The sequence below is a fragment of the Equus caballus genome, chromosome 7, assembly GCF_041296265.1.
Source record: "Equus caballus isolate H_3958 breed thoroughbred chromosome 7, TB-T2T, whole genome shotgun sequence".
NCBI lineage: Eukaryota > Metazoa > Chordata > Mammalia > Perissodactyla > Equidae > Equus > Equus caballus.
The window spans coordinates 64,213,894-64,241,793 of record NC_091690.1 but is presented as its reverse complement, the minus strand read 5'-3'; the positions used below and the strand labels follow the sequence as shown (position 1 = coordinate 64,241,793).

General features: G+C 37.0%; 1 protein-coding gene across 49 annotated transcripts in view; it reads right to left on the bottom strand.

Annotated features, from left to right (window-relative positions):
• The window catches only part of DLG2 (discs large MAGUK scaffold protein 2), a 1,837,299-nt gene that overhangs the window by 19,897 nt on the left and 1,789,502 nt on the right, over window positions 1-27,900 (bottom strand). For 21 of the 49 annotated variants that reach the window (XM_023646512.2, XM_023646509.2, XM_070274269.1 and 18 more), the window contains one exon: window positions 9,533-9,632. In XM_023646512.2, coding sequence (XP_023502280.2) covers window positions 9,533-9,632 — 100 coding nt within the window. Of the gene's footprint in view, window positions 1-166; window positions 1,908-5,426; window positions 5,469-5,739; window positions 8,071-8,662; window positions 8,709-9,532; window positions 11,604-21,660; window positions 23,669-27,900 lie in introns of those variants that run through there. The other 28 variants (XM_023646513.2, XM_070274265.1, XM_023646510.2 and 25 more) reach the window with 8 other exon arrangements.

The following is a 27,900-nucleotide window of genomic DNA, read 5'->3' as shown; positions in this document are numbered from 1 at the left end:
TGATGGGACATTCTAAAGGCAAACCTTAAATAAGACAGTTGGTGTCAGTACATATAATTTGTGATTCAGAAAACTAAGACAAAGCAACATGGATTTGATTAACTTTGTTAGGGAGTTCTGTCGTTCTTTGTTTATCTGTTGCTTGCTGGTTTGCTTTCTAACTTACAAAAGGCACTGGTTCTTGTTCAGAGCAGTAAGACTGGCAGACAGCAGTGGCAGAATCCCTTGAGTCAAGGCCCACTCCGATTCTAAAGACCCTGTGACAATCAGGTACTGTGTAAGGAAGTCTACAGGAAAGCTACGGTGGCCGCTGTTACATAATAGCTGTGAACTCAGCACCTTAAACCAGTTTTCACTTTCAGGTTCAAGAATGACAAGCTCTGTGGTTAATGGGAAGGAGATAAGAGGGGGAGGAAAAAAAAGTCACAGCAATGAAGGAAAGATAATTCATGTTTGTATGGCACTTTCGAGGCCATGACGGGCTTTCACATCCATTGGCTTTGATTTTTCCCAGCCATTTCATTTGATGTAGGTGTGCTGACGATCCCATTTTACAGATGAAGAAGCTGAGGCTGAGAGACGTTAATGGGGCCTGTTTCCTCAGTTAGTACAAAGTGGAGTCAAGATTTAACTATGGAGTTATCTTTTTTGACTCCTTGTTGAGTATATTACATTGTCTCAAAAAGGCCAGAGATGTAGAATTCTCTGTGGGGGCTGGGATGCAGGGGCCAACCTTACAAATGAACAAAGGATGGGTGGCACAGATAGATAGAGCTGCACCTGGATCAGAGTAACTGAGAGGCCAGAAGGTGCTCCATCTGCAAACACGAACTTAAAAAAAATGCTGCCATGTCATCTCCATAAAATAGTCATTCTTAGTAGTTTTTCTATTTTTTGCTCAGGAGGTGTTGGCACTTAGAAATAACAGCTGACAACAAGGTATAAAATATTACTTGGTCTTGTTTTGGCAACTGCATGGCTGAAAGTGGGAGAGCAGCACAGTGCTGTGTGTGGACGTCCGCAGCTGCCAGAGACTTAGCTGAGGACTTTGTAACTGCCTCCATGAGACACTTTGTGTTTAAACTGGAAGCAAGTCTCAATGAGATGTTCAGAGTAAGACCCTAATATGCCCTCGTGATAGAGAAGAGCAAATTACTGTTTTTTACGAATTTTTGGAAACTGGAAAACAGACAGGAGGGAAGTGGAGACCACTGGTGGTACATTTAATGTTCTAAATTTTGTATTTAGTGCCTGCATTTGATGATTATTAAGGATAATTAGGTTCTTAGAGCCATCCTTTGAATATTAGTGCTAAGAAAGGGTTTGGAATTCATGGTGTTCATAAATAGAAAGTGTGTAGCACATGTTGCCACTCCCCCATTCCATGCCCTTCACAGGCATCACAAATTGATCATTGCCCACATTAGCGCTAAGCCTCAACTTGGCCTGAATACTTCTCAACACAGCTGTCCAGGCAGCTATTACCATTGGTCAGAGTTGGAGTCTTGATTAAAATCTACTTGCCATCTCTGTTCTAACCCAAGCTACTCATTTTACATAGGAGAGACCTGAGGTTCAAAGACATTGATTAATTTCTTCAAGGTCACGTAGTGAATTAGTGGTTCAGTGTCTTGCTAGGACGTGCAGAGGATTAAATCAGTTAATACACATTGATTTCTTAAAATTAGGCTTAGTACATTGTTAAGGCTATATAAATGTTGCTTCTTATGTTAATTTGATAGTATGGAATGGTTGACATATACTAGATAAAATGTGAAAAGGCTTGGATTACAAACTACAGGGAAGAGTGAAAATGCATAGGATTCAGCATTAAAATGTCTTGGTTGGACTTGCAGTGACACTGTATTAATGAGGTATGTAGACTCTTGGAGCTTCAGCTTCCTCACCTGTAAAATAGAGTATTAATATAAGATATATCTCATAGTTTTGTTGCAGAAATCAAATGAGATAATAGATGTAATGAAAAATTGCTTTGTACAGGCTAAAGAACCAGAGGAGATATAAGGGCAATATTAAGAAGAGTTGAGAAAGGAGAAGAATACGGGTGCCATTTTGACTGATTTCAGCGGGAAAGTCTTGAGCCTCCTCATTTCAGCACCTCAATTTCACTTAGATGATTTCTTTAAGATCTTTGTTTTAAAAATCCTTCCATAACTGATGACTATCAACGGGTTAGAAGGATAGTTATCAGCTCCCTCATACCCATAATGATATAAAGGGCTTTACTGAGCTTTTAGGAAGACAGGTGTTGAGCTGTAAAGATTTGCAAGGCCTCCATTATACCTACATGGTCTTTACCACCTCCAACTACAAGGACAATTGAAAGGTAAGATACAAAACAATCACAAATCAAGCCTGCACTTTACTACTTTGTTGACAGACAGAAATCTGGAATTACCACATATTAAGATAGTTTTGAGGTGGTATTTTGCATAATTAGACAATGTGCACAGTAATAAACTGCATTTTAGCTAGTGCTTAATATAGTTGGACTTTGAAAAAACAATTATTCTATAATACTTGAGATGGTGCAACAAATGTCTGAGCTATGTACTAGAAATTGAGTCTCGTTTAAATGCATGTGTGTGTATCTCAGGAAACATATGAGGCTTTCAAGCAGGGTTGGCACAATATACAACTCCAGGATGCAGTGTGAATGTGCCCCCTGGAGTTGTGAAACACAGTGACCTGGGCCTTTGTTTCTAACCACTGACCATTTTTTAAGCCATTTTGCCCCCAGAGTGGACATGGAATGGTGTTAAGAGTAAAAAATAACACCTAGACATCAGTGAAAAGAGGGTCTTTTTTGTATTTGTTTATATTGCTAGTCACAAAACATAAAAGTTAGTCGTGATTACAGCAAAAGCCAAGAATTCAATAGAAAAATGCAGCCTATTTTGATTTCAAAGATGGCACTTTCTGGAAACCATGTCTGTGCAAACCCTCTGTGCCTTTTGTCATGCCACTGCCCTTCCAGAAAGTTTCTTCCTCAAATTATGTAGCAAGTGCCTCATCCTTCCAAAGCTCAGCTCAAAGGCCACTTTCTCTTTGAGTCAGCTCTGAAGCCCCATTATTCTTGGGCCAGACTTTTATCCTAGAAACTGCCAGGCTTTGTGCATTTGTTATTTATTGATCTCTCTCTCCCACTATATGTATGCTGAGTTCCACAGCTGGTTGAGATTCATATTGGGTCTCATGGTGCCTATGAGGAGAGCATGACGTGTAATAGGAGCCAGGTGAATAAATAAATATTCTCTAATTCCTCATATTTCCATCTTGGAGAAAGAAATATCATTTTTTCCTCTAAGCTGTGACAAAGATTCTCACTCTAGTTCATTTATAAAGAAACCAATCTGAATGGCGACCTTCTAGAAGCTCACCTGAGACCCAAACCAATACAGATTATTAGACTCCATATTTGCTCTAGTAATATTATAGAGACCAGTTCCATCTACTATCTTCTCAGAGATAATTCAAGCTGCTGGCAAGTGCTTCCTTTATTCACTCAATAAACATTTATGTGCACTGACTATTTGAGAGTGAAAAGAATTATTGATGTCATCTTGGAGTAGCATTACCAAAACTTGTCAAGCAGCTGAAAGTCTTGTCCTAATTTTTATAACAATCATTCTAGGAAGAACATTCCCACTTCTGAAAGAGAAAAGAGAGAGGTCTCTAAAATATTCTAAAAAAGATTTCCAAAGGAAAAGGTAATTCTTATTTATACTTTCCATAAAAGGGATTGAAAGAACGAGGTATGATGTGCTCCCTTTCCATACCTGTGTCTCCAGGATGGAAGCATAACACTTAAAAATTGAAAACTGAACATCAAAGAAACGAGGGCCATTGGTCTCCATGAAACCCAACAAAGAAGTTATACTTTTCCTTATACTAAGTGGGGGGTACCTCAGGTATCAGAAGACAATCTTTGGTCACTTCTCGGCTTGCTTTCTTGCTTTAAAACAAAATGAAGAGAGAGGGGAGGCAAATGTTTTCCCAAGTTGGACTAATCATAAAATTATGAGTAGGAAAAATGTAAAATGTTAAGGATCATGTTGAGAACAAGAACCCTTTAATTTCTTTCATCATAAGACTTGTCATTCTGTTGGGTAAGAAATTAGGTGGTTCAATATTATTTCATTAGTCAAGGGTATCTCATGGTAATTTTTTCTCATTTCATTCTGTGGTATGTTTCATCTCCCTCCCCTGGCCTCTACCTCCATGTGCCGTCTTTCTTCTTTTGTGCGTTTTTCTACTTTCCACCAATATGATTCTCCAAAGCCTTTCTCAAGATCCAAACTGAATTTGTCATACTCCAAGAACACTATTTGGCACTCCACCTCAAAAAGGCATGGTTTTATAAAGTACCATGCTATATAATGCGAAAACAAAAAGTATTCTAGTTTTCACTTAATACAATATTGAAGGAAAAAAAACCCCCGAACCAATTTCTGTCTTGGTATCTGTGGATCATTAGTATCGGCCCTGCAGATTTCTAATATCCCTGTCAATTGCTTTTTGAGTAACCCATTTCACTAAGGAGCATAAATAAATATTATAGAAATTGTAAGGATCCCAGTAATAATATCTACCTATGTTAGCCACCAAAAGCCAGTAAGTAAGTGGTAAGGAACCACAAGAACGGATCAAAAGGATGTGCTTGGTGTTTGGTGAATATTTTTATAACTAAGCAAATGGCTTGAGGTGACCAAACAAAGACCAGAGGTAATTTTTAAGTAATTACCTACCTTTTCAGTTAAGCTTTCTGATCCAAGATTTGTTCACTTTAAAAAAAACCGGAGTTCCTTCGACATTAGAGAATGAAACTTTTTCATCCCTTCCCAACCATCAAAAATATGAAGCTGGATATATCATCATATCTATCTTAAAATAGTAATCAACGAGAGAAGAGATAGAAAAGGTCCATGCTCAATTTAAAAGGAACACTGTAATTTATAAATATTTTTCTTGTAAACGGGAGCCAGGAACAGAAATGAACAGGCAAAATGAGAAGGAAAATAAAACCATGACTTTTCAGCCCTCCTGTAGGGAGTCTAAACTATTTTGGGGGGCGGAATGTCAAAATCCACCAGGGTGAACTTTTCCTGCACCTTCTCTGGGAGAATTGCATCATCAGGCCACAGCCATCTGAGATTGGAATTGTTGATTAGCAAGACTACCACTGATGGCACCAATCACATGAGTCCACCAATGGCCCTAGTATCTTTTGTATCTTTCCACATCAAATGGTGATTTCATTTCAAGCCATTTGCTTTGGATGAGGATGACAAAGAATTGAAATTGAAAAACAGCAAGTGAAAAACAACAGCAAAAATCTGAAATGACCACCACAGGCAATGGGGCAATTGCAAAGAAAAGAACCGCAAACCAAAGCAGTCACTTACGGTAGCTACTTTCGCTATCGCTGGCATTAGAAGAAACATGTTCTGCAAGAACAGCACAGCAAATTAAAGAGATACCAAGCACTGGAGAGCAGCCAGAACTTAAAGGAATACATTCATGCAAGGCTACTAGAAACGTGAGCAGAAGGCAAGTCAAAGGCCGCAGAGGAGACTGCATTAAGAAAACTCAGATAAGGTAAAGAAGATGAAAACTTTATCTCCATTTTACAGGAAACTGCTACTTGATTGCTGTATTTTCTTTTTAGCAAACAGGAAAGTGTCTTCAGTTACAAAATGTATAATGTCAACCTAAGTATTTTTCTTTTTATAAGTACTTTGACCCATTCGTATAGGTCTGATTTTCCAGATCTGTGTTATGAAGGTCAAGATGTCTCAGCTGGATGTTTCTTGCCTGTAAATTCAGGACCTTCTAGTGTGTAGACAGCGTTTTCTTGCAGGCTTTTGTTTCTCTCTTTTAGCCTTTAGGCGTTTTGCAGGAATATTTCAAATTGCCCGTTGATGCTTGGAATCCCTTGCCTTTTATTTCTATTTAAATACTCCCTGAACCTATTCTTGGGGATGGAAATGGATTGTTGAAGGTCTTTCCTGCTTCAGAACGAGTAGAAAATCTTTGAGGAAGAAATGAGTCATTGAAAAATGTTTCATGCATCAGTTCAATATTTCCTGTTTTTATTTTAAGATCCTTCCTTGGATAGCTGTTGGGTTCCAGTGGAGGAACAGGCAGGAGGTAAATGGTCTGATACCAACACAGGTCCTGGCACAAAGTGTGTTTTTAATTCATGTTGAATGACTTGCTAGTACAGTGATATTTCAAACTGTTTTTTTCATAAAAATACAGTTTAGCTAACACAACAGGGATGTATTGGTTATGTGCCAGAATTAGAGCTTTTAGTTCCAAAATCATTTCTTTTCATCTGTACTATTTATTAAGTTATAGAAAATAAATTCCTCAACTTACCAACTTCTTAGTATATCAGGTTAATTAAATGAAGAATACGCGACTGCTTGATGTCTGAAGCTCATTAGCAATAACTTCAACTTTTTAAAAAGTGACATCTGTTGCACATTTTTAGGAAAAGGAAAAGAATATATAACATCATTCTTTAACAGTAAAAAAGTGCTTTAAAATGTATTTTATATTATAGATTCTTGCCAATTGGATGGATCAGTTTTCTTTTTTTAGCTTTATTGAGGCATAACTGACAAATAAAATGGTAATATATTTAAAGTGTACAATGTGATAATTTCCTACATGTATACATTGTGAAAGGATTCCCACAATCAAGTTAATTAACACATTCTGGATGGATTAGTCTTAGAGCATGAAACTAATGAAAATAAAAGCATGAGTTCAGTTCACACGAAGCATTCCTCTTTGTGTTGGTGTATAACCAGAATTACATTGCTGATTTAGGCGCACATTTTATAAGTGCAAAGGGGCACTAGGGAAAGAAGTGTGGATGAATCAGTGCAAATTTGTTTTCTGTTACTGACAAGAAAGTCAAGCCACACATCAATAATAGCGTATCTTCATGTACATGATTACCTTAAGTATCTTGATTTGGAGATGACAGGGTTTTTTGTTTTTGATTTTTACTTTTAAAATAATTTAGAGTGAAGCTACCATGCAGTGTTTTATTTAACAATCGATCTCTCTTGGCATCAGGATATAGTACAACAGAATTTTTCAATTTTGTAGATAAAGAGAAACTGAAAATATGTTCTAGCTAAAGTCCAAACTATGACTAACAATAGCATTAGTAGGCAAATAACTTTACTTAGTGAAATCTGTTCACTTTTTAAAGAGTAAACAAACATGTGCACATTCTGGATTTAAAAGGGCATCACTGATATTTTTGACACTCCAGCAGCAACTGCTTTTTAGTCATGTTCATTTATTACCAATATATTAAAATGCTTCTTTCTCCTCCCTCCCCAACTGAAAATTTAGAAACTCTCTTGTGGTACCTGATGCTATCCAGATAATGTTGAAATCAATATTTGAACTTCAACGACTAATTCAAGAAAAATTTCATGACATATTCCATATAGAGTCTCAAAGATAAAGTTTTCATCTTTAAGGAGAAAAATAGTTACTCTTGGTCAGATTTTGTTTTCTGTATATACATATCTAAAGGAAAAGTCGAAATTAACAATTTGAAGGATGAAGGGTATCACTACGCAGGGTTACGTAAACAGCTCTTGAAAACAAAGTCCAGCTCAATGTTATTTTGTTTTATACAAATGAAATGAACAGCTTCTAAAAATGTTGCCCATAGCTGTTAAATTAAAACAAAACAAACCAAAAAAGTGAACATGTGATACAGTTGTGAAAGACACAAAAATCTGTTTTTATTTCATTGGTGCCTACACAATGGAGTTAGTATTGAAAAAAATCATAGTACGCTATATTAATACAGAGGATTATTAGTTTTTATTGCTCAGTGCAATGAGACAGACTAAAGGCATTAATAACTAGAAAATTTAAAAGTTTAATATATTTTATTTTCCACTCTATACTAGAAAATGAAGACCTGATTATGTAACGCAGCTAATAAATCACTGATAGGAAAACATATTAATACATATCTAAAATTTTATCATACAAACGTTTCAAGCAGGATCACTGCAAGTCAGAAAAAAAATCAATCAAAGTTAATAACAAAGAAGTATTCATGGAAGATCAAATAGCTTAATATTTACTTTTTGAGAATGCATGTTTCCTTTAACTATAAAAATAGCTCCTTTATTAATAGCAAAGAACAACCCAATTATGGAATTTGGCAAGTTCATTAAATACGTCTAGGTGAAAAGGCAGAAGAAAGAACATAAAGTACATTTCTGCTTTCCTGTTCTAGAACATTTCGCTCACCCTTTCTTTCAACATGGCTCCTTGCTCTCTGGGAGGTATTAGGCGGCAGAGCAAGTGATGCCACGATTGGCATCAAGACCATGTTGGTCATTTCACACGGTCAGAAAGGGAAGGTGTGAACTGCAACAGAAGTTACAGCGCCTGACACACTTTGCTTTTAAATGCTGACATGCAGAACAAAACGGTTGAAAATTACTTTGTAGGAGCATTCACAGCTAGGTAACAAATAAAACTCGTATCTTGTGCATGCTAGGAGTGAAAGACCCTCAAGAAAAGGAACAAAAGCCAAACTCAAAAGGAAAGGAAAAGAAAAGAAAAGTTACAGTGACCATTCCTGGGAACTTACTCAGAGTCTTTGTTCCATAACCGTCGTCACCTAATCCGGGGATGTCCTGCATGGAAGTCCCCAGAGAGAGCAATGAGAGAGGAAGAACAGCCACGGAAGAGGAAGGAAGAAGTCAGTGGAGTTGAAATGGATACTACCATGACAGACCATGTTGCCTAAGCAATCTGGATCCCACTCTCTCTTCTTTTGAAGAAACTTTGACCCCAAACTCCCTGGGCTGAGACTCAAGGATTTGTAAAACAATTCGAAAAGTTTAAGCAGAAGATCGTTACAAAAAAGAGAAAGATTCAGTGAATGCCATTTTTGCCCATTGTTAATGTTGCCACAGAAATGTCACTTAGGGCAATGATCTGCTCCAAGTTTCCTGACAAATTCTTAGATTTAGTGTACACCAACACAAGCTCGCTGCTCAGTAAGTAAGTGTTTAATATTGGGAGGGAAAGAGTGAACAAATGCTAGTAATCAATGTAGGCAAGTTAATCGCTCCCAATCGGTTAGCATTCCAAAAAATATATGTGGCAATGGAATCCAATATTTCTGTCCAGAAAAGAATTTGTCTCAAGCCCTAGAGAGTTGCATGATAGAAAAGGCAAACCAGACGCAGTGCTGGTCACAGATAAACACTGTTTGGAAGCCAAGTCCCAGCTTCCTCAATTCCCTCTCCAATGCATTTTGCAAAGAAGAGCCACATCAAGGGAAGGATCCAGACTGCAGCCAAACACTGGTCACAGTAGTAAGCCCTGACCTGCCTGCCTGCCGTGTTTGTTTGCCTAGGCGTGTGGCGTGGGGGAGCCTACATCATGCGTGTTGCCCGTGAAGGATTTTTTTCTCTTGTGTTGCATGTGACATTTTCTTCGAGAATCTACTTACGTTCAGGATCACTGGTTTCCTGCTCACTCTGCTCCTTGTTCTTGTAGAATGGGAATTTTCGTGAAAAGATGAAGCTCTTTTTACGCTTGTCATTGAATGACTGTGAAGGAGAAAAGGCATGGGGCAAAAACAGGGGACGTCTAATTGTTGTCACACTCATGCTGACAAAACAACTAGTTTGTAAAAGCAGAGAGCTGTAGTGACGCAAGTGGATAGTCTAAAGAGGCGCCAGAGGGTCCCTAAAGGTGGATTTTATTTTCAAGGAGTGTAAATTCTGAATGATGACACCTTGGAAAAATTGTCTCCTGATTAAAAGACTGGTTGCAGATAAATGGTGATGGAGGAAAAGAGTATTAAATTGGAAGACCCAGAGGCTTTGTCTGGCTCTAAAACTTGCTAGTCCATCACCTTAGGCAGGTAACTGAATCTCTCTGAACCTCAGTATCTTCTTTATCTGCATAACGATGATAGCAGCTCTTAGGTTGTGAGACTCATATAAAGAAAGCAGTATAAACATAGAGTGTTATACAGACGTCATCTTTATCATCGTCATTGTCATCAGGTAGAAAAGACTTTACTAGGACACTAGACACATTGGTGTCTACTTATCTTTTTAAATAACTTGAATTTGAGTTACTTCAGCTTGATTTAGTTAAAACCACACAGAGAAATGTGTAGATTTATGGTATATGATAATTATAGTTTCACACACAGATATATGATTATTATGGTTTAATATTTTCATTCAAAAGAGATTTTAAAGCTAGTGGAGCCCCAAGCCCTCATTTATAGACAAGGGGCCAGAGGCCCAGAGAGGTTGAGTCCCTTATCAATGGCACAGAGTTAGCTGGTGACAGTCAGGACACCAAAACAGATTTAACCAGAATCTGTTAAAATTCTTGCCAAGGAGGTATTAACTTGATATTCACTCAAGCAAGGGAGATATAATGGTCACTTATCTATATTCTGATATGAGAAAAAATAACGGAAGATGGACAGTTCTTAAAAATGTAAACCACTCTGTTAGCTTAAAGGAGGCTGAATTTAAAATAGTACAGATATACATAATATAATACATATATTAGAACTTATTCATTCAAGTGAATATCAGATGCTTGTCTAGAAGACTCCTCAAGAAAATTTCATTTATTCCCACTGTTGCTGTTACGTAAGTGCTTTCTGGAACTCTTCTTTGGGAAATATGTTCACAGTTATTTTATAAGCTATAAGCCATGCAAGTCTTAGTAATTTCATATTCATGTATAATTTAAAAAATATATTTCATCAACTTGATTATCATCCTTAATTTGACTGATTTGGGTCTGAGGGTCATTCTCCAAGGAACAAGATTTTTTACCACATAGGTATTAAAATGAGCGTGCCAAAGACTGAAAGTAATTTGACAAGGGTATTCTAAAAGAGTACTGGCAATGGCAGCTGGTAAGAAGAAATGTGGAGCCAGCAGGGTGACTACTTAGAGGAAAAGCACTTGTTTGATGTACATATGTTTGCCCACTGGTGGGAGTCAGTTATGTGCCCTTGGGGATTTGAAGCTTGACGAAATGGTATAAATAACTTATTTTCTTTGTACACTCATGCACTCCTATATCAAACAGCCATTTTGGTAGTCATGTTTATTTAGGAAATAAAGTACTAAAATGTTGGTGCTGTCAATCATGACTTTTTTAGTTACTAGGAACTTCCACCAAAGTCAGTGGGGCTTAATTTTATGTACCATTAAGAAGGCTTTAAGAAAAACAATAAATCAAATATTTAATGTTTTGAAATTAGTGGACACGTTTTATACTTCATAGTCAAGGTCTAGAAACACATTCTCAGGGGAAAAAATGAAGAATCACTTCAGAATTTATTACTTTACTGACAGCACTTATGTTCAATATAGTTTTATCAGAATTTGTATTTGAGATTGGTGTCCAAAAGACAAGGCTGGAAATTCCGCCCAAATTTTCCCAGTTAAAAAATAGTAAGTCCTTAAAAGAACATTAAATATTCTTGCATCACTCCAGTTTCATGCCACTTTTACATTTCAAGCATATTTAAACTTCAGTAACTGAAAATAAAACAAAAAAAATATCATGTAAGAAGTAATGACACGTGATATTGCAAGATATGTTAGACATTTAATTTCAACATTACAAATGACTTGTCATGCAAAAAAAAATTTACAAATTTTCATGCAAACACAAAACAATGCCAAGAGGAGCAAAGCTGGGGGTTAAAATGTAGACACAAATGGACAATGTGGAAGCCTTGGAGGGCCAAAGTGGGGCCACATGCAAACCACTCATTTAAATTGTCTCACAGGGTCGAAGGAAAATGAAAATGTGTTGTCTGTGATTAATTCTTTTATCTTTTAAAAGAAAGAGCTATAATGTGTTAACGTTTCCCAAGTATGAAAATGTTGTGTATCATGAGTCATCTGATTGGGATATAATAATATTTAGCACCACGCTTTTTAAAAGAATAGAAAATACATAATAATTCTTCAAAAATAAAATTATCTAATCTATCAGTCCTATTTTCCAAAGCCATTTCGTGCTGGAATTAAAGAGAAAGTAGTATAATCATCCATGGTTACAATGCCTTACATTTATGGACACAAAACCAAATCACAACTTCAATTCATATAGATTTAAAAGTCACACATTTAGGCTCTTAGTTAGACATTTCAACTATAAGAGGTTATATATGGTTTACAATGATCTAACGCTATTCTTTATTTTTTATTAGACATGTAGCATACCATTATATAAGCTTTTTTATTGCTGTTAATTTTTTCTTTTAATTTCGAAATGGAAAATCTGTTACATGAGTGTTAGGTGAGAATAATAAATTAGCACTTTTACTATTTATAGAACACAAGGCATTAACGCAAGTGAAGGCTGGTTTATAGCTCTATTAATCATCATTGATCAATGTTATTTTTTCTCTAAATTACACTATCTTAAATTCCGATCCATCACTTTCATGGCAGGAAACTTCTGTGAATAGAGACTTTGAAAATACCAACCATATGTGACAAGGGGCAAGTTGGCAAATTTAAGAATTCCATTTTGGGATTTGACCTGAATTATTGAGTTCTTATGAACAAAAGAGACACAACAATAATTAACATTTACTGAGCACTAATTATGTGTCAGGCTTGGTTCTAAAAGCTCTCCGTGTGCTAATCTCCACACTAATGATGAGGTTGGTACCATCGTTATTGCCATATTACAGATGAGGAAACTGAAGTTTACAAATCTTCTATTACTTGCCCAGAGTCACAAGGTGGTGAGCAATAAAGTCAGGATTTGGATTTGCAAATATTCCTGGTTACAATTATAGCTGTTCTTACGAGCAAGAAAAGTTTCTACAACCCAAGCCTATTTCAAATTTATGTTTAAAATTATTAGCATTTGACTCTCATGATACCATAATCTGTCATCATTCCCACAGTTTCTCTGCTTGGCAATTATTTATTTAAGGTATTAGATGCTATTGGCTTCAACAATATTTTTGGGGGTTAGCCTGCTACAATTTTTTTGATAGCCATTTATGTTTTTGAGGGCTCTATTCGATGGTTCTTGTTGTTATAATAATGCAAAAAGAAATAAAATATAAAAAATTTCAGTGGACATGTTATGAATGGCAATTAAAAGGTAATTAATTGCCCACAACAGGCAAATTTGTAGAGACAAAGTAGATTAGTGGTTGGTTAGGGCTGGAGGTAGGGGATACAGAGAGTGGGAAGTGATAGCTAATGGGTATGGTGTTAGTTTTACGGGAGATGAAAATGTTCTAAAATTAGATTGTGATGATTGCATAACCCTATGAATACACTAAAAAACACTGAATTGTACACTTGAAGTGGGTGAATTGTATACTATGTGAATTATATCTCAATAAAGCCATTAACAAAGAAAAGTAACCCCTCCCCAATCCCCGCACCATGGGATGAGAAGAAACAACCACAGCATGTTTTTGTTTTCATTTGGTATAAATTTTTTATCTTTAATCGAATGAGAGGAAACCACCCTTCCCAACCCTTGCAATCAATCAGATAAACATTCCTTGTTTATCTGATTCTGTTGTGTCTCTGTTAAATGAATACCTTTCATGTTGTGACAGACATTAGAACACCCATACCAGGAGTCAGTATATTATCACTGTCACTCAGAAGTCTCTAAGTTGTTAGGTCAAATGGCATGAAATTGCCCAGCCCGACCCCAAGATGTAATGGCAATGGTGAACTGGCTTAAGATGAAATACACACTTTATGAAGAAATAAAGAAAACAAAACAAGAAACTCAAATTGCTCCTTCTTCCACTCTAATCCCATGTTTTCAAAGACACTTGAGTGAATCTTGATGTATTTTTATCCTTTCATCCAGAAAACTTTAAAACATGTTTTAGTTTTTCTTCTCATCTTCCTGTTCTAATTTTTCAAGCTTCAAATGTTTCATAGTTCTAAAATGTCACCCTCGTGATATGAAAGTTCTCTGAGCAGAATTTAGATTTAACTTTATACTGAGCTCAGATACACCTTTTTTGGGTGGCTTCCTTATCTTTTATAATGCTTCTTTCCTCTTAAGTAATTCTTGTCTCCCCTCATCTAAAATAATTGTGTTCCCTTTGGGAAGTTGTTACTGTAAATTTGGGCCACCACTTTGTATTATGCATATCTTGTTTTCATATAGAAAAGAAGAGAATTTTGAAACAAGAGAGGTTTAAAACAAGTAATAATGTGACAGAGGTTGTTAAAGGAAAGACAAGTTGGCTTGAGATATATCTGTTCCCAGAAATGTGTCTGTATGAATGCGTGTATACATATATGTGTCTGTAACATCGTCCAATTCAAAAAGGATTTCTTTTGCAATCCTAAGGAATTAATGGATCTAGGCACTGAGCATCAACAGCTGGCAACATCATATACACACAAAAGACAGTCAGATGATATGTGCCTGCTGATGGGAAAACAAAATATTACTACAATGTAGTTCTGTAAACCTCTACTCACAAAAGAAAAGAAAAGAAAGGAAAAGAAAAGAAAACCCTCCTCTCTCCAATGAATCTGAATCTAATCAAACCTTTAGGTCCAACTATCAGTTTACAGAGATAGAGGATAGAGAAACACAATAAATTATACTATAAGGGAAATCTGGAGCAAACTCCACGAGACAAGTGACCTGGATTCTTTGATATAAAAATTGAAAGAAGGGGCTGGCCTGGTGATGTAGCTGTTAAGTTTGTGCCCTCCACTTCAGTGGCCTGGGGTTCACAGGTTCGGATCTTGGGCACGGACCTACACACCACTCATCAAGCTGTGCTGTGGCAGTGTCTCACATACAAAATAGAGGACAATTGGCATGGATGTCAGCTCAGCGACAATTTTCCTCACCAAAAAAAAAAAAAAGAAAGAAAAAGAAAACAAACAAAAAATGAGGCAAAACATAGATCAGAAGAGACTTAAGATGGATCAACAAATTGCAATAGACTTCATTCCTGGTTCAAACAAACAAACTGTAAAACAAAGAAAAAAAGCAACAAAAAAGAATTTATGATATTTATGAGCCAATTTGAGAACTGAAAAAAGACCGGATATTTGTTAATACAGTAATTGTTAGTTTTTATGTGTGATAGTGGCATTGTGGTCATGTCATATTGAAATATTTACAGTTTAAATAATTTGACACATTGAATTTGCTTCAAAAAATATGGTAGGAACACAGTACTCTGACTATCTACCTCTAGAATATATTCTAAAGATAGAATTGTAAAGAAATCTTGAACTTCACTTAATAGGTTTATTATTAGTTGAATTCTGAAAACATTTGCTGTGTAAGTAATGAACAAATGAGTAAATACATGGATGTTGCTGGAAAACAGGGTTGTCATTGTGAAAGAAGGATGAGGTAGAAATGTAGAAGGGAGGAAAGAGAGGAAGAATTTTATGATGGTGAATAGTAGTTGGAGGCATCTGATATAAACTTATGATTTTCTTAAAAAGTTTATTTCCTCTCTCTGTCTATTAAAGGAGCCTAAATGTAATGATACTCTAGGGGCAAAAAGCACACCTGGTGCTCAGATTTTGTCTTCTAAGTACCATTTTCCACAAAAAGGAACTAGTATTTTGTTTGAGAAATGGCCACTTCCATGAACAGGGAAAGTATAAGGTGAGTCTGAAACATTTTGTTGGACTGGAAAGTAAGAAGTACCAAACACAAACACGAAAACAATACAAAATTAAAGAACCCTAAAACTAATGATGGCATGTTAAAAGGACACTGAAGCCAGTTTAAAAGGGATCACACCAGCCAAAACTAGACAATTTGAACATGAAAATGAATAATGATGGTTATGGAGTATAAGACATCGAATTAAAAAAGAAATTCATGAGTCCAAAAATATCTAAATTAAGAAATTAAAAATGGGAAGAAGAGAAAGCTCTTCAATACAGTAGAATACCAATTAATAACTATAGAAGGAATGATAAAGTCAGGAAATCACCATTTTTCAACTACCATAATAATAATTAATGCAGGCAAGAATCATCAATGGTTGCTAAACTATTGATTGAAAGTTTGCTGGGGAACAGAACACTTATCTTCTCACAGATTATTTAATTATGAAAAAGGTGGGTAAATATGCGTTTATAGTGGAGTAATCTGGCAGATACCGCCTTAACAAGTGATCAAATTTAGCATCGCCAAATAGTGGGATAACCTTTCACCATGTGCCTCCTGATGGAAAGTGTTGAGAAGTAAACAATATCACTTATGCAGTATTTCTGCCAAAAATGTATTAGCTGAAACTAACCATGAAGAAATAATTAGGCAAACTAAAATTGAGACATCCTCTTAAAATATCTCAATGTCATGAAAAACATAAAAAGCTAAAGAACCATTCTAGATTCTAGATTAATCTAAAAGAGATTAAGATAATAGGACAAACGAAATGCAATGTGTGAATTGCATTCATGTATGGATTGAATTCAGGATCAGAACAAAAAAAAAGTCATAATTTCTACAACTTCCTCTCAAAATAGTTCAGGGGATATATATTAAAAAATCTATCTTCTCATATACATATCTCATAGATATTCTCATATCTCATATATTTAAAAATATATGAAACAAAATTGTAAGTAATTGTTGAAGTTGGGTGGTAGGTACGAGTTCATAATTCTATTTCTTCTAAATTTTTATATGTTTGAAATTTTTCATAATAACGTACTTTGACTTGTAACTTACACCATACACCAAAATTATCTACAGATAGTTGCAGATCTAAACGTAAAAGCTCAAACTATAAAATTTCTAGAAGAAAATATAAAATATATTTGTAATCTGAGGTAGGCAAAGATTTCTTGGATAGAACATAAAAGCACAAATGATAAATAAAACAACTGGTAAATTAGATTTCATCAAAGTTAAAAACTTTTGCTCTTCCAAAGAGGCCATCAAGAAAATGAAAAGGCAAGGGACAAACTCAGAAACAATATTTACAGTATATATATCTAACAAAGGATTTTTATTCTGAATATTTAAGAACTCCTACAATTGAACAATAAAAAGAAAAATGATCCAATAAAAAGTAGGCAAAAGACTTGATTGTACACAACTTAAGATATACAAATGGCCAATAAACATATGAGAAACATCGTTAGTTATCAGAGAAATGGAAATTTAAGCCAAAACTAGATACACTTCATACCCACTAGAGTGGCTAAAATTAAAAAGACTAACAATATTAGGTGTTGGTAAGAATGTGAAGCAAGTGGAACTCTCATATAAATTGTTGGCGGGAATGCAAAATGGTACAGCCACTTTGAAAAATAGTTTGGCAGTATCTTATAAAGTTAATCCTATAGCTAATTTACAATCCAGAAATTCATCCCTAGATATTTACTCAAGAGAAAAACATATGTTCACAAAAAAGTGTCTACAAGAATGTTCATAATTACCCTAAACTAGAAATAACCTAATGTCCATCAGCAGGTAAATTGATAAACTATGGTATATTGATACAGTGGAAAGCTACTCAGCAATAAAAAGGACTGAATTACTGATACAAGCAACAACATGGATGAATCTTAAAAGCATTATGCTGAGTGTGAGAAGGCAGACACAGAAGAATATTTATACATGATTCCAATCATAAGAAGTTCTAAAACAGGCAAAACTAAGCTATGGTAGTAGCAATCAAATCAGTGGTTGAGGAGTTAAGAACTATGTCCTATCCATCTTTATCATGGTTAGATCCATGACACCTCCCCCAAATATATTTCCAGCCTAGGCTACTCTCCTAAAGATAGATCTTCTATATCTTGACTTGGGTGGTGGTTATAAAAACCTTTCCCCTTTGTTCAACTTGTGAACACTGATACATCATAAAGGTTATGCTCAGGTGTTCTACCCAAAGCTGTCACAGTGAATGCCACTCATTTTTATATATTTCCTTCCTACTGCATTATGATCTCAGAGCAGGTACCACATCACTTTCCTTTCTGTATCTGCAGGATCTAGAGCATGCTAGGTACTCAATAAATATTCATCAAATGAATGCATGAACCAAAGTGTTGAGTGATGATTCCCACTGGGACTATGGGGACAAAGTTTTGGCAAAAAAAGAAGAAGGAGCAGGAGGAGGAGGAGAAACAATGAATATCTGGAGAAAAGCATACGAAGTAATGGAAGAATAAGAACCATATGAGTAATATGTATTTTTTTATTGCATTTCTCCACAGTTATTATCACTCAGAATTTTTCTCATTAATTTCATCTTATAATTCTGCTTTATCAATGATCTGCTTTAGTTTTAGTTGCTGTTTATTACTAGTAATAAAAATGTGGTGGCTCAGCTATTTGCTTGTATGCATTTCTGCATAGTACCACGTTTTCAGCTCTATGGTCCATAATTATCCAATTAGTCAATGGAAAAGTTTAAAAGATTTTAGTAGTATTCACAATAAAATCTACCATTTAGTTTTCTTGTTCTGACTTTTTTCCCTAACTTTTATTCCTTTTCCTGACTAAAAAGTTTAGTTTGTTAAAAATGCTTTTTTTACTAATAAATGAAGCATGCCTCTTTTAGGAAAAATTTGAAGGAAATTGACAAAAAAAGTTACTTGTCATCCTAATTCTGAGAAACAAATCATCTTTAGTATTACTGTTTCTTTGCTTTAAAAAATTTTTATTCTGTTTAAATTTGGTTGTGTTATATGGTCTATAGAATTTAAAATTCTGATTTGTTTTTATTTACTATTATAACATATAGTAAAGTGTTATGCGAAAGGGCTTTGAAATTTAGCTGTATGATTTTAGGAACGTTGTTTACTCTCTGAGCCTCAGTTGTGAGTATTTAAATGTGATAATGTATAAAAACTCTTATCATAATGCCTGGCACTTAGTAAAATTCAATAAACAGAAGCCAATTATTTTAATGGTAACAGAAACACATTCTGACATCATTAGAGGGTCTTTGGAAGCCTCAGCTTTAATGAATGCATAACACTGGAATGAAATTAAAAATTAATAACAAAAAGAAATTTGGGAAATCCCCAAGTATGTGGAAATTTATAAAAATACTCTCCAAACTAACCAAAGGCTCAGAGAAGAAATGATATGAGAAATCAAAAATACTTTTTAGATAAGTGAGAATAAAGACACAAGGTACCAAAACTTATGGGATGCAGCTAAAGCAGTGTTACAGGGAAACTGATAGCTGTAAATGATTATATTAAAAAAGATCTCAAATCAATACTCTAATATTCCACCTTAGGAAAGTGGAAAAAGAAGATCAAACTAAACCTAAAGCAATCAGCAAAAGGTAATAATAAAGATTAGAGCAAAAATTAATGAACTAGAGAATAGAAAAATGATAAAGAAAAATCAACAAAACCAAAAGTTTGTTCTTTGAAAAGATTAACAAAATTGACAAACCATTAGCTAGATTGTCCAAGAAAAAAATAGAGAAGTCTCATTACTAAAATTAGGAATGAAAGAGGAGATATTACTATTGAATTTACAGAAGTGAAAAGAATTATAAGAGAATACTATGAAAAATTGTATACCAATAAATTAGATAACTTAGATGAAGTGGAAAAAATTTCTAGAAAAACACAAACTACCAAAACTGACTCAAGAACAAATAGAACTCTGAACAGACCCATAATAAATAAAGAGATTGAATTAGCAATTTAAATAATTATCACAAAGAAAAGCCCAGGCCCAGATGGCTTCACTGGTAGACTCCACCAAAAATTTTTTAAAAACCAACCAAACAAAAACCCAAAAAACCAATTCTTCACAAACTTATCCAAGAGATAGAAGAGGGAACACTCTCAAACTCATTCCAGGAGGTCATCGTTACCCAGATACCAATACTAGAAAAGACTTCACAAGAAAAGAAGACCAATATATCTTGTAAACATAATGACAACTTAATATTTCATCAATTGAATTTACCACAGGTGGCTTAAACATTCCTATATTATGGGACACTTCTGTAGTTTTCCATTCTTAAGTACTCTACATTGCAATGAATATAACACTTTTTGTATTTCAAATTATTTCCTTGGGATAGATTTATAGAAGTTGAATTATTGAGTTAAAAATTATGGATAGCTAAAAAAATTTTGACACGTTGCCAAATTGCTTTCAAAATGATCGGTACTAATTGACGTTTCTACCAGAAACCATTTATTCTTAATTTATAATTGGTCTCAGTGATGAGTCCTGACTGCTTTTTTTCCTTCTAACACCCCCTATAACTCTCTTAATTACCCCATTATAATGTAAGGCTTCTATTAAAAAGCTATATTTTAATCCTGTTAGTCAAGAGCAAGATTTATTTAATCAAGTTATAAGAGAACACTGACACATCCTACAATCGAAAAATTAAGTTCTGATTTTTCACTATCAAATTCTCTTCTTGAAGACTAACTTTTCTAAGAGGGATTATTTGCCACAAAAGTATAAACTTCTTTACATTAAAATACGAGGCTCTGAGACAATAAAAAAATTATGAAAATGATGTATTTACAATTCAGGGCATAATATCCAGAAACATATTGAAATAACTGGAGCTTGGAATATTGTAGCAGCCCTACTCTAATCAATGGAAAAGGAAGACTTTGATTTCCGCCATCATCTATTACTGTTGACAAGTGTTCTCTTAATGGCCTGGAGATTCTTTCAAACTTGTTCCTGATTTTTTCTTCTGAGGTTGAGGGAGGAAGGTTATCATTCTGGATGTAGGGCTTAGGCACTAGGTTAGCATGAGTCTATTTGCTAAGATTCAAAATAGTCCAGCCTGGATGTGGACATGGCTTCAAATTGGAAGAATGAAAGTATTGGAGAATCAAACCCCAAAGACAGTGCTGTTGCACTGTGTTGTCTGCCAAAACTGAGTTTCTTTCACACTCAGTCCTGCCTTGCAAACCTGAAACTTTTTTGTGTGGCTACTGGCTCATAGTTCGAACTGCTGGAAAAAATTGAAATGGCTTTCTTTGAGTTCATTGTAGCTTGATGGAAGCTTCATGCTATTGTCTGCTAGGGGGTCACTTGTTCATTTATTTATTCACTTTATTTATTAATAAATTTATAATTTATAATTTTTCACTTTATTCATTAATAAATTTATTTATTGAATGGCTACTATGTCCTTCTATGTGCCAAGCCTTCTGCTAAGCCCTTAGCAATTTAGTCTTCATTTAAATAGATATTGACATTTGTAGACTAGTGCTAGAGATGAAAAAATTTGGTAACTCATTCTGACGTGTCATTTTCTTTGCCAATTTGTGCACCATTTTGTGTGGTAGACTCCATAGGAAACTGCCAGTCTATGTGACTCCAATAAATTGCTTCATAATTCTGGAATTCTCCAGCATTTCATCAGTAAGCCACAAAATACTGTAGCTTACACAACAACCCACAGAATCTGAAGACAAAGCAAAACTAAGCAAAGAAAATAAAAACCCTTCATTCTCCACTGTACTCATTTTCAAGATATTCTTAACACTGGGAAGTGTTAGAATTAGTTTTAAATTCTCATGTGTTATACAGACAAATGGGGATCAGAACAGATGGGCGGATCAGAGGGTAGTCCTACTACTAATTTCTTGATTTCTATGTTTCCTTCCTTTCTTCCTCCCTCCCTCCCTCCTTTCCTGCCTTTTTTTTCTCCCTTTCCTTTGATTGCTATTTGCTACAATTCAAAAATTCCTGTCAATGTCTAGAAGGCTAAGCCTGCAAGATATGGCTGTCAGCATACAACTGGCCACAGAAGGAACAGCAGCAGGAGCCAGTGGGAAATACTCTGGGCTCATAAATGGAAGGCCAAACAGCTGATCGGTGTTAGGCAAGAAGAATGGCTTTCAGGAGCCAGAGAAACCAACCAACATCTACAGGGAGCTGAGAATCAGACTGAGGAGAATGAGGAGACCTGGGTTTCCAGTGAGACTTGGGCAAGTCACCTTGCATCTTTAGGCCTATCTCTTCATCTGTAAAACAATGTGCTTAGACCAGCTGATCTCTAAGATTTCTTTCATCTCTATCATTGTTAAATTCTGAAACCTCAAAGTCAAGTTAAAAAAAATTCCTTTTTTCCCCTTTCTATTTTAGCATTCTCTAAATGCATTGATAATTGAGAGCGTTCTTTTATTTGTATGCTTTTTCCCCTCCAGGATCCAGAGTTTGACAAAATACATGATAATATCCTAACCTGAATGAAATCCAGTCTTAATTACCTTTTGTGAACCTTTATTGCACTCCCACCAGGTTAGGCTTCTTCTCTGACGCTTCTAGTCCTCTGCCTCCTCAGCACCCAGTCATGCAGTTTGGGACTTGTGTTCCTTACCTGCCTCATTGATGTTAGTTTTTTGTTTCACCTTCAGCCTAACTCCATAAGCACCAGGATGGATCTTGTCTGAAAATTTTCTTTTGCACTGCCCACAGTGCCCCAGAACAATTTGCTGTTGTTAGTTCCACGGAGTTGATTCTGACTCCTAGAGACCCTGTGTACAGCAGAGTGGAACCCTGCCCAGTCTTTTTGCACCATCCTTTCACCTTCCAGTGCTTATCAGACAATGCTCCACTGCCATTCGTAGGGTTTTCATGGCCAATTTTTTTCAGAAATGGGTGGCCAGGTCCTTCTTCCTAGTCTGTCTTAGTCTGGAAGCTCTGCTGAAACCTGTCCACTGTGGGTGACCCTGCTGGTATTTGTGGCATAGCTTTCAGCATCACAGCAACATGCAACTGCCACAGTTTGACAACCAACAGACGCGTGGAGTGGTTCCATGACCAGGAAACAAACCCGGAACACAGTGGTGTGAGCACTGCATCTTAACCACTAGACCGCCAGGGCTGGACGCCCAGAACAATGCACGGAGCAAAATCGCTAAGAGGGACTTGGTAATCATAATGGCATTTTATAAGTAATATTTGTTAAATGCTTACCCACGTGGCAGGTACTTTTCTAAGTGATTTACATGGATTATTCTGTCCTTTCCATATATCATCAACACCTATTTCATGCCTATAAATTGTGCCCACATTTTACATATAAGGAAACTGAGGTATAAGGAGGTTGAATCACTTGCTCAGGGTTTACAAGACATGAGCTAAGTTTCACACCCAAGCAGTTGGCTTCATAATTGAGCTCTTAACCACTACGCAATACTGCCTTTTCTGTTGACTGCTTACAAAGATTCCAAATATGCATTCCACTCTGCTTTCAGCATATAGCCACAATAATCATTGCTGAGAACTGCTCCAGGCAAATTACTTTCCCTGAAATGTTATAGTTTATTTCTGAAACATAATCTCTGTTGCTTTATTCTTTTCAAAAGTTTCAGGCAATGAGGTTTCTGTGATGGTTCCCCTAGGGGCTACAGTAGCACTAAGTGCTTTCTATTAGTATCAAGTAATAGGCTCATTTGCAGGAAGCAAGTCACTCCTCAATTTCATTTCTTTATTCCCAGGAATGCCAGTTCTTCTGCAACTTCCTCAAGAGCTCCTCTTCTTTTTGGTAATCCCTCAGGCCAGTCTTCACTGGCTGGTCCTACACGTCTACTCTGGAGGTGATGTAACCCCGTGAGGTCAGCAGGGAAGCTGTAAGCTGATTTACCTTTACCTGTTGAGGAAAAGACCCCCACTGAAATCCACATCATTGATTTACACCAACATAAAGTTACAGAATGCTCTATCTTTCCCCCTGTTTCCATTGCCGTCTATCTAAGCACTTGTGAAGTTACTTATCTCTCACGGACCTTCTGAGAGAAGCCTTTCCTAACTACTCCAGACCCATCTACCCTAGGTTGTTGCATCCATTAATTCATGCACCAAATATATACTGAGCACATGTATAAGCCAGGCACTGCGCTAGGAACTGGAGCCACACTCTAACAGACCTCACAATTCAGTGACAGAGATTCTTAAGTTACTAATACAGTGTGACAGTGAGGGCAAGCTAATAAAGGGGCATTAGGAAGGCAGAATAAGTTCTTCTGTAGAGGATAACAAGAGGTGAAACACGAACTAGATAGTAAAGAATAGATCATCATTCACCAAGTAGAATAGGGAGAAAGAGGGGGAAGTTATTCCACCAGCAGAAGGCATTAGGCAGAGTTCTTGACTGTCATATGATAACTCAAAATGCGTCTTTTCTCCAATTAGAATGTAAACTCTTTGATAATAGTAATAGTAACTAATATTTTTTGAGCTCTTTCTCTGTGCCATTATCAGTATACATCTTGTTCAACATTTTGTACTAATTATCTCAGTGAATCTTCCCCACAATACCATGATACCTACACCCCCCCCCCCCGCCCCATCTATATTATTACACATATACAAATAAGAAAACTGAGGCTTAGCGAGGTAACATCATTTGCCAAGCTGGTAAGTGGCAGAACTGGATTCAAACTCAGCTCTCTCAGACTTCAAAGCCCAAAGTTCACTATTATTTTACTTTCCGTTTGCACTCTTCCAGGACTGAGAACATTGTAGTTGTCTAAGCAGTGCTGGCTGAGGAATGCCTTGGGTGACAGCTGGCTGTTCATGGCAGGGAAATTGTGCTGCACCCTATTGCAGGCAGGAAGGGAGGGCCCAATGACCTCATTTCACAATCTAGTTTGCTCAATTGGAGGCATGTGATGTTGCAGAGTGAGACCAGCATCACTATATACTCCAGGGTATTTGTTAAATGAGGAATGTGCACAAGCAAGAGATAAGAGCCCAGTCCTGGGGTCAGACAGGCCCAGGCACATCTCTTCTCTGCTACACACATTTTCTTTCTGAGTCTTCCTTGCTAAGTTTGATCATCTCACTGGCTGTGTGGCCTTGGACTGGTTATTTAACCTCTCTGGGATTCATTTTTCTTATCTGTACCATGAATTTAATAATAATGCCTACTGCTTACTTCACATCATCATCATCAACATCATCATCATCACCATCACCACCACCACCACTGGTAACACATGAGGCTCAGAGAGGTAACTTGCTTTTGCATGTGGGGCTTACTATCCAGCAGAGAGCAACAGGTAAATAGTCAGGTTATACGTGCTATGGAAACTCAGAGGAGAGGCTCCTGGCCCTGGCCCTGGTCCCCCCATCTATATGAACTTAGGAAAGTCACTTTCCCCCCTTAGCATCAGCTTTCTCTTCTGTCAATAAATGAGAAGACCTCGAAGGTCCTGTACGCTATGAAGATGTTTCCACTTTCTCCCTCTGCCCCTTCCTTCCTTTCCTCCCCTCCTTCAGCTAGGAGAGGTGCTCAGCTTCACCCTCTTGGAAGACGACTCAGTTTCAGGAACTGACAGTTTGCTTTGCCTCCCACCATCTGATGTCAATTCCAGACCCAGAGCACAAGAGGTCACTTGCAGCATTTGTGTCTCAGGAGTGATCGAGAACAAACCAATAAGTAAGTACAATAATAAATAGTACTTTTTGTAAAGTTGTGCCTGATTGAATAATTCTCACCTTATGCTTGAATGGAAGGAGGGGTAACTTACAAATGGAGACAAATCCATTACAGCTGAGACTGCTGGGCCCTCAGCCAACAGCCCCACTTTAGCAGGACGAGTCAGGGATTAGGACTCTCATTAGGAGTTAGGTCACATGGCAGATGAGTGGAGAGGTCATTTCTGCCTTGGACACTTTTGTCTAGCCCACACAGCATCTTCCACCTACACATTTCCTTTGAAGGGCATTTTATATGTTATATGCAAGTGGACGGCATTTTCTGAGACAAGCAGAGCCTGTCAGAGGAGCATATCACAGTATTAACGTGAGAGGATGTGAGTGGCCCAGGATTTCTCAATGGTTCACTTTTGGGGAGAGAAAAATGGAACATTGCTTGCTAAACTTCAACTAGTAGCTGATGAAAGTGCGGATTCTCACTTGGCCAAGACTTCCTCTAAGACTTTAGAGTGCAGAGATAAAAACCTTGAAAACGGATACACACACCTCAAGAGAATAAAATACCTTCAAACCCCTCAACACTTCCTTTTAAGAACAATCTCTCTCTCTTTCTCCTTCTCCCTCCTTTCCTTCCTCCCTTCTTCCCTCTCACACTCACACACACACACACATACACACACCTTTCCTTTCTGTGTTCATGTCACAGTCCTGCAGGTTCATTGTTATTTCTGTACCAGATGTCAGCAATCACTGGATGAGTCTGTCACCGTAAACTGATTGTCACTCTAAAGCCAAAGAGAATGGTTCTTGCGCCTGGGGAGGATTTTTTTCCCCCTAGCATCCACCAGAAACTTTGCCATCATCCTTGATCCCTTACTTGTGCATTTCTGTCACTTCTCCATCCCTCCTGCTACTGTCCTGGTTCAAGGGGAGGAATTTTTGCATCTTGTTTGGACATAGCTTTCACGTAACAATTGTGTTCCACTTGTGAGAAAATGCACTTGCCTCATTTAGCACAGTGCCTAGGAAATAGCACCTAACAGACAACATTATTGCTCTCTACCCATTCTCAACCCTCGTTTCAGGGGCTGAAGAGTGCATATCCCAGTAGAAGAGACTATATATGATAGCAGTATCCATTACTGGAAGATCCCAAAGGACTGAGATACGAATACCTCCATGATAGGCTATTGTAGTGCTAAATGCATCTAGGCATGTGAGGGCTTAGCCACAGTAAGTGGTCAATAAATGATACTTATTTTTATCCCAAAGCATTTACTGTTTTTGCCAAACATTATACTCAGGGCTCCAATGGCAAAAGTGTCTGGTGCAAATTAGAAAAAAGCACCTCCTCTAGGTAGAGGAATTGCCAAAGCTCACTTTCTCAGGCTGGCTCTTGCCAAATGGTATGTGGGATGGGTTTCATCCCTGGTGTGTGTCTGCTCTGCAACAACAAGGCTAGAATAAATATTGGGAACACAAAGTGAGGAGCTCACAGTTTAAGCAAATTATTAGCACACTGTGTGATAATTGCTGGCATGGAAGAATGTACAATAAGCTGTGAGGGCACAGGGGAGGAAGTAAGGTTCTGCTGGGGAAGCCAGAGAAGGTCCAGAGGCACCATTTTAGCTGAGAATTAAAGAACGAGTAGGAGTTGGTTGGGTGGAGAGGTAGCAAAGCTCAGTGCAGGCAGAGGAAAGGTCTGTCCAATGGGGAAGGGCGAAAATACTTCTCCCCTCTACCCTCCCCCATCCTGTGAAGCTGTGCGGATGGAGTGTAGGACTTGGGGGAGGGTGGGGCTCAGAGGAATGGTGGGAAAGATGCTCTAGAGGCTGCGCTAGCCTGTACTGTGAACCCCTTTACATGTGGTACTACTGCATGTTTGCTTCTGTTCCAGAAATAATCAAGCAATAAGCGAATAGTACACATTTTTCTACAGAAATTACACGTAGAGTTCAGAAACCATTCTTTATCATTTAATCAGCAACTTCAAGTGTTTGGATTATAAATCCCAAAGAAGGAGAATTTTGCAGCTGACAGAGAAGTCACAAAATCTATCCATTAAAGTCTTACACACTTTCATCACAGGCAAGAGCCTACTTACTATTAAATTAAAAAAAATTGTTTAAAAAAGCTGGTTCCTTGGGTTTCTCAGCCCATGATAGATTAAAAATAGCAAATTCAACTTGGATGGGGGGTGGACAGAGGGGTGCTCCAGGCAGATTATCTGCAGACGGCACCAGAGAGTGCAGCTGAGCATGGCATAGTGAGGCAGGCAAGGAACACTGTCAAGTTTGGATTCAGCTACAGAGGAAAGGGCATCTGTAGTGTGATAACTGAGGTCCATAGTTATTCATTCAACAACTCCTTAGGGCTCTGTGCTGGGGGCTGAGTACTCGGTGAGGAGTAAGAGGCAGCCTGGGACCTCCGCGGTGGTTTTGC